Consider the following 7596-nt stretch of genomic DNA (forward strand, 5'->3'; position numbering starts at 1 on the left):
GGTTAGCATGGAGATAACCTAGAACCCCCGCACAGAGGTAGCCCATGGCAGTTCAGTGTCCAAGTGGGTTTTATATTAATAGGAACAGGGATTGCCTCTGACATAAACTGATTGGCCTGCAATTTGATCACCTCCCCTTGAGGGGGAGCAGCCTTACCAGGCCACAGAAGATGACAATGCAGCCACTCCTGATGAGATCTGATAGACTAAGATCAGAAAGAAGGAGAGGGGAACCCGCCCATCAGTGGACTTGGGGAGGGGCATTCTTGAAGAAGGGGACAGTAAGGTGGGATTAGGAGGGGAGGTTTATGGGGGGATACAAAGTGAATAAAGTGTAATTACTAAAGTTAAAAAAAAGAAAAAAGAAGGAAAAAAAAGAAATATGATGGTTAAGGACATACTCTTTGATGCTTTTTAAAATCACCTTAACTTTGCAGGATCCATTAAAGAATAGAATTACAGAGGAGTTTGCATCTAGTCTGCCTGGAGTCTAAGACTATCTTTTTGTTTATTTTGTTTTTGTTTTTTGAGACCAAATTGTAGACCAGGCTGGCCTTGAACTCAGAGATCTGCCTACCTCTGGTTCCAGAGTGCTGAGATTAAAGGCCTGTGGCGCCGTGATCTAATGAATGCCCCTGTCTGCAATATATAAATTCTTAGGCTCCAACTCACACCTATTGAATCTGAAAATCTGGGAGTAGCCTGTAGTACCAGTATTTTAATCAGATATTTAGGGAATCAGATTCTTCTGGGGCTTGAGAGTCTCTAGTCTTCTGGACATAACCCTGCAAAACTGCATCTAGAGATTGAATGTTTTACTTATGTTAGTCCAAACTCTCAAGGTTTACAGGCTACAGGCTCACTATCTTTTGGCAGACGTGTTGTGAATTGTCTATACCACTTATAATACAAATAGGTAAGATTTTTCTTAGTAGACAAGGCAGGCCTTGTCAAGTATGTGTTGTCAGATCTTCAGCCCACATCCCAGTTACTGGACCCCCTCAGTCAAGCTCAAGCAATCTACAGGATAGCCAAGACCATTTAGCTGAATTTGATTTCTTGAGAACCTTAATAGACATAACAAAACCATAGTCATTGGTGAAATGCTGAAGGTGTAGAAAACCAGCGCCTTGGGCAAGCATGTTTCCCATGTGCATATTTTTCATTTCTTCTTTCCTTTTTCTATGAGTGCATATTTGTTTCTTGTACCAGAATGACTCGCTCAAGATACACCCTAACTATTAGTAAGAAATATTAAATGATTTATTGACCATAGTTATTATTCTGCATTGTAAAGCTTGCCCAAACTATTGGCTTGTTCTTGATACTGTCTTGGTTTTTTTGTTTGTTTGTTTGTTTTCTGTTTTGTTTTGTTTTTGTTTTTTTTTTTTGACTGTCCTAAATTGTTTATTGGGTATGAATTTTACAAACATTATGTGTATTAGAGGTAACGGTGGAGCTGGAGAGTGTTGCGCCTTTTCCAGGCTGCACGGCAAGAGCCACCAATAGTGTGGAGGAACTTAGGCCACGGCTCTTGTGGCCAGCAGATGTCAGACCACGCATCTCTCTGTGTTTGTGAGCTGGTTTGGTGATCCACTGGGTGTCAGGATTTCTTCTGATAGCTTTATGGAATGGATCAATGAGGATAACCTCAAAAAATTTGTATGTGGAATCTTCACCAACCCAGTAAGAATTCAGGACCCTCAAAGCCCCGCAGTAGCGTCCAGCTCTCTCCTCAGCAACAGATTGAAGGCTTCGGGCAAATTTTAGCTGGTTAACACCATGGTGGACAGGCTTGCCGTAAGTTGCACCCTTAGGAACTGGGCGTTTGCAGCCACCACGGCGGACACGGATCCTGTAAATAACATAACCTTGCTTGGCCTTGTATCCCAGCCTTCGTGCCTTATCAGGCCGAGTGCGTCAGGGAGCCCTGTGCAGCGCAGACAGCTGGGGGTACTGCCAGCAGCGGACCCTCAGAAGAAAGCGCATCGCGTCCAACTGCTTCTTCCTCCATAGCTCCTGGATGTATTTTTATGCACCTATCCCGGCTCACCTGATGGCTGCCGCCAGAGGAAAGGCGATACTGTCTTGTTTTAGCACTTGTGTTAAATCAATCTGATATCTCTGCCCAATTTTTTACATGTGGAAATAAATTTGGTAGCATTCTTATTGCACCTCCATGCTGAGCATTTAAAGTTCTTTTGCAACTGCTTCTAGTCTGATTCTCTGAGAAACTATTGCAAATTGCTTTGTAAATCAACAACCAACGAATCAATAGCAGTGATGTCCTTTTAAAGGATTTAAAATGAATAGTCCCTTTAAGACTCTGCCATTGCACTCAAAGGCTCAATAGCAAGTGTCTTGAAAATGAAAGCAAAGGAAATCATAAAACATTATCTCAAAGGTTATGTGGTGGTGATTAAAAGTCAGAGCATGATTTGAGAAGTGAAAATTTGTTCTGAGAACCGTCCTAGTGTAGCATAACGGGAACATGGGGATGAAGCCTTTGTCTTTCAGGTCACAGTTGATGATTGAATTGATGCAAACACAAATTGTCAGAGTGCTGGCTGCAGAGACAGCTTAAACCCAGCATAGCTGCTCTTAATATTATGCTCTTGGAAACCTCCTGGAATGAGAGGGCAACAGGTCATCTAATCCAATTACTAATCTCATGCCCAAGTCACTACTGCAGCTCTGAAGCGATGAGAGCTCCTGGCATTGTGACTAACTGAAGAGAGCCATCTAGCTCGCTGCACAGAAGACACATAAGTTGGAAACACATGTTGGAGGATGATACCTGCAAACAGGACTCTTGCTAGTGTTTGCAGGACAGTCCCTTCTTTCCTCTGTCCTGGGGGAAAGGTGCTGAACATCATGGCCAAGACTAATAATTGTCCTCAGGCTTGGTTTTTCCCCCGTTCCCCCGTCTCTTAAGTATTTGATTGGCATGTAGCTGCTCAAAACAAAGAGTATATTCCCCAAGTTCCCCACAGTAACATTTAATTGCTATTTGTTGCTGCATAACAAAGGATACCAACATTTAAAGGCTAAAGCAACACCCCCACTCTATTTTTAATGTTCACCAGCTCTGTGGATCAGAACATTGGTCAGCCACCCCCCACAGGGCTAGAGTGACTTCTAAATGCCCCACTGGCCAAAGCAGTCACGACCCCACTCATGTTCCACACCTGGGTTAGGACTGGCAAAGCTGCACTTTGGAAAAGCACATGGGCTTGTTAGGTACCATTACTTTCTCTTTTAGAAGATGGTATTTGCACAGCCAGTAAGTTCTAGCCAAATGAAAACAGGAGAAGTGTTTGCTGTGGGAGCGGATGTTCCCTTCTCGTTGCCTCTTTTCCCCTAGCTGACTGAGATGGAGTGACTGGAGGTGGAGAACTACAGAACTCCAGAGCGATGAGCCAGAAGGAGCACGGATTCTCTCTCAGTGACCACTGAGCACCACAAAGGCCTTCTTCACTAGCCTGCTTTACAAGACAGAGAAATGAAATCCCATCTTGTTTTAACTAGTATAGCTAGCTTGCGCTTTCTGCTGCACAGGAGCAATGGTAATCTTCGTGCAAGCGTCATCATAAGTGAAGAAGGATGATAGAAATACATGTTAGAATGCTGGGCCTGTGAAACGTAATCGTGTTTATCTGGTGGAGAGCTTGACTAAGATTGTCTTCCAAATGGCCAGCATGTGAGTATCACATTTTTGAAGAGTTTATTTCTTACACACGTCACAATTACAATTTATAAGCATGTTGTTAAAAACACACACACCAGCATTATTATGAGGGTCAGAAACGAATTCTCTTATGGGAAAAAAATAGAAGCCTTGTAAACAAATGGATGAGATACATTTTTTAAGTATAAATAAAACAAAGTGGTATTTTTGATTGGTGTTTCCCGAATCACGTATTTTATCTTTTGTGGGGGGCAGAAAGGTAAATGAGAAAAACTAAGGGAATAAGCTAAAACTAAAGAACAGCCAAGAGAGCTTGCACTTGGACCGCTTCACAGTAAAATGAGCCCTGTAAAAATTGAAGAATATGTATTTAAACAGTTTAATTTGGCAAAAGATAATTATTTTCAGCCTCAAAATTCTCGTTTTAAAGACCAGGGCTTACTCCAGAAAGCACAAATGTGTAGTTCTATTTTTCTTTATATTGCTATATGCGAATTTTGGAGACTTAATTGAAATGACTCAAAGTGTCAGGGGAGGTTTTTAAAAATAAGCAGTAAGAGGCTAATCAGGCAGCACAGCCCTTGGTGTCTGCCCATCTGTGCTGACTACCCTGTATCCTGTTTGAAGGATATCAACTAACTTTGATAAGTGCTTCACAATAAATGCTGCCTTTGTTCCAGCAACCGGTAGGAAATGCACCAAGCGCGGCTTGGCAGGGCATCTGTAGACAAACCATCACAGGCAGGAGGCTACAAGGAGGAATAAAACCTAGTGAAAGAAAAAGGAAGTTGTCACAGACCAGAGGCAAGACTTCTTTTATCCATCAGAGAACCAGTACAGCTGTGTGACTTTAACAAAAGGCATCACGCACATTTCCCTTGCGGTTGGATTCTAGGAAAAGGCTGAAGTTTCAGAACAAACTGCGCGCACCAACTCTGGCTGGGCTAGGGGCAGAATGACGAGTGGGATCGGCCGGGGAGCTCAGGTGGAGCGCGCGGCCTCGGCCCCGCGCCCTAGGATCCCTCCGCCTCCACCCGGAGGCCACTTGAGAGGCGGCACTGCACCCGCCCTCCGAGTTGCCATGGTTTCCTGGGATCACGTGGGCGCGCGGGCGGGGGCGGGGCGCCGGGCAGGGGGCGGGGCGGCGGCGGCAGGAGAGGGAGCGGGAGGAGCAGGAGATGCTGCCAACCCTCCCCGGGCTGCGCTCGCTCTGCCGCTGCCGCCGCCGCCGCCGCCGCAGGGAGCAGCCGCGCCGGGGGCCCAGTGCGCCGCGCTCTCAGCCCGTAGCGCCCGGGGCGCTCGCTCGGGGGCCGCGCAGCCCGAGACCGGACCGCGGATAGAGGGGGGCGAGGGCGGCGCCCGGGCGCCCCGGCGTGCACACCGGCAGGATGAGCATCGAGATCCCCGCGGGGCTCACGGAGCTGCTGCAGGGCTTCACGGTGGAGGTGCTGAGGCACCAGCCCGCCGACCTGCTGGAGTTCGCGCTGCAGCACTTCACGCGGCTGCAGCAAGAGAACGAGCGCAAGGGCGCCGCGCGCTTCGGCCATGAGGGAAGGACCTGGGGGGACGCGGGCGCAGCTGCCGGGGGTGGCACTCCCAGCAAGGGTGTCAACTTCGCGGAGGAGCCCATGCGCTCCGACTCCGAGAACGGCGAGGAGGAGGAGGCTGCGGAAGCAGGGGCGTTCAACGGTGAGGACCGGCCCCCTCGCGCCCTGAGCCCCGGCTGCCGCGTCCGCCGCACTCTCGTGCCCATCCTCGGTCTTGAACCCTGGGTTGAGCTCCCCACCTTCCCCGCGCTCTCCACCTTCCCATTCCGCCCACCCCCTCAGCACCCATTTCGGGCGCTCCCACTCGCCCACCTTCCTACTCCGCTTTCTTGTCATGCCCTCCCTTTCTCTGGAGGTGGAGAAATGAGAGGTGGCGCTCCTGCGGCCCCCCTCTGTCACCTCTCTTCCCGGGGCGGTTTGGGGTGGGCGTCTTACCTTGCTGGATGGTTAACTTTCCCGTGGTTGGAGACGTCTTGGGCTCGGAGAGTACCATTGTGCATGAAGGGCGCTTGCCGTCCTCCTTCAGCCCTTAAATTTATTAATGGAGTGTTCGGGGAGGAAAGCATGTAGGACTGAAGAGTGTGAAACCGGACTCTCGGAGGTAAATTAATGATAATAGCTGTGACATCCTTGGAATACGAATAATTTATTATTTTCCAGTTTTCCAATACCATGTGGTGGAGATATTTTTGGACGCATAACAAAGGATCATATTTAGCCTGATGTCTAGGGGGTCTTTGGTAGGAGGAACTAGGCCAATGATTTTCTTTCCTTAAAAAAAAAAAAAATACAAAGCTTATTTTGAATGATTTTGAATTTTTAAAAGTGTGTGGGAAAAAAAAAATAACACCATGGGAAGTTCTAAGAGCACGTCGGTTGTCTTAATGAAAAGCCAGTGAGTAAGGACCGTGCCAGACGCTGGAGCTAGAAAGAATGAATGGGAGAGAAAAGGAATGTTCTTAAATAGCTGCTTTTGGCAAGCCCCACCTCTTAAGCCTACCACTGTCTTCACAACACACCAAATACACACGCATGTTTACAGGTAATTGTATTTACACAGTGTGTCCAAAGACATGTTTTCCAGGAACCCCGGCTAAAATACCATGATGTGCAAAGGCACAAGTGTTTTTCTTTGTGGTGTAAGGCAAGCACGCATGCAGCTTTTATTTATTTATACTGCTGGTGATTTGTGTGTCCACAGTGCATTTCATACAATGAAAACACTTAAGTGCCGGTTATTTCATTCCCTTGTGTCCCTTCCTAGGAAGATTTTCATTTCTTTGCAGAATTAATTACATGTTACATGGGTGATAAAATTAATGCATTCTTAGCTTGTGTGAAACACTGAAACCCTGGACATTGGTGCCCTGTGAATGTGAAAGGGAAGATTGCTATTTAAATTTTTAATTTGGGACATTTGGGTGCTTTCTGAGGACAGGCTAATCATAGTTTTAGTTGCCCCCCTCCCACTAAAGCAAATGCTTGTACTGCTAGGAAGGAGAACAGAGACATTTTAGAGAGATAGTAGGAAAGAGACAGTGGCATCGGATCCTTGTGTACGCACGCACTTGTGCACACACTGTGTGTCTGTGACGCAAGGGTGCACACGCAGGCAAGGAACACACAAAGGAAAAAGGGACCAGTGTCCTAGATGGGAGGCAAGAAGAAGCTGGGAGGCTTGATCAAGAACCTCTGTGCTCTTTAGAGCATGGCGCTGACAGAGCTAAAACCTGTTTGTCTAATTCTCCTGAAGCACTTTGCAATGGTTTAATTGCAAGAATGTGTCTCCTGCACAGTGAAACAAAGAAGAGGTTTTGTAAGCAGTAGGAGAATTTTTTAATGGAGCTTTATATTCTTCAAGTCATCCTTCCTATAAAAATTACTCAAGGTCAACTGAAATAAACACTTAGCTAGTTGCACCAAGGATCCCCACCTCCATCTCCAGGGCTTTTATAACTTTTTGCCTCTACATCATTATCCAGAGGCTGTCTGTGTACGTGCACCTAGCTGAAGCTTTGGCATGAGTATAACCTCTATTGGGGCAGTTCTTTTTTATATTTTCCTGTCTATCGCTTTCATTCTGTAACAAGTAAATCGCATTGAGAATCAGGTTAAAAACAATTGGAGGCTACAAAATGCTTGACAGACATTTTTTTGTGAATGGCGCGTTCAGACTTTGTGGGCATCTTTTCATCTGTGTCATTGTAATTTTTTTGGTGTGTGTGTTTTTGTTTGTTTGTTTAAACAGCCCTTTAATCAAGTACACTCTCTGGAGCTTGAATTGGACAAGGCCATGATTTACCTAAAAGGGTCTCACACACACACACACACACACACACACACACACACACACACACACAC

At 46.4% G+C, this 7596-nt stretch overlaps 2 protein-coding genes across 3 annotated transcripts in view; one reads left to right on the plus strand and one right to left on the minus strand.

Moving 5' to 3' along the window:
• Positions 1–1387: 1387 nt before the first annotated feature.
• Positions 1388–2014, minus strand: LOC129687317 (60S ribosomal protein L15-like). Its single transcript, XM_055621648.1, has 2 exons — positions 1958–2014; positions 1388–1902 (listed from the first exon to the last, which is right to left on the minus strand). Exons 1-2 carry the CDS (start codon positions 2012–2014, stop codon positions 1408–1410), a joined length of 552 nt encoding a protein of 183 aa, XP_055477623.1. The 3' UTR covers positions 1388–1407.
• A 2828-nt stretch (positions 2015–4842) lies between these two features.
• Positions 4843–7596, plus strand: part of Prkar2b (protein kinase cAMP-dependent type II regulatory subunit beta) — a 102018-nt gene continuing 99264 nt past the window's right edge. For both annotated transcript variants that reach the window (XM_055624575.1, XM_055624584.1), the window contains exon 1: positions 4843–5377. In XM_055624575.1, coding sequence (XP_055480550.1) covers positions 5077–5377 — 301 coding nt within the window. In that variant the 5' untranslated portion in view covers positions 4843–5076. The remainder of the gene's footprint in view (positions 5378–7596) is intronic.

The sequence above is a fragment of the Psammomys obesus genome, unplaced genomic scaffold (genome assembly GCF_907164565.1).
Source record: "Psammomys obesus unplaced genomic scaffold, mPsaObe1.curated_primary_1811, whole genome shotgun sequence".
Classification (NCBI taxonomy): Eukaryota; Metazoa; Chordata; class Mammalia; order Rodentia; family Muridae; genus Psammomys; species Psammomys obesus.

Coding starts and splice junctions, on each gene's coding strand:
- LOC129687317 (XM_055621648.1), bottom strand. CDS start 2,014: ATGGAGGAAGAAGCAGTTGGACGCGATGCGCTTTCTTCTGAGGGTCCG. Junction 1,903..1,957: donor CTGAGGGTCCGCTGCTGGCA/GTACCCCCAGCT, acceptor CGGCCTGATAAG/GCACGAAGGCTGGGATACAA.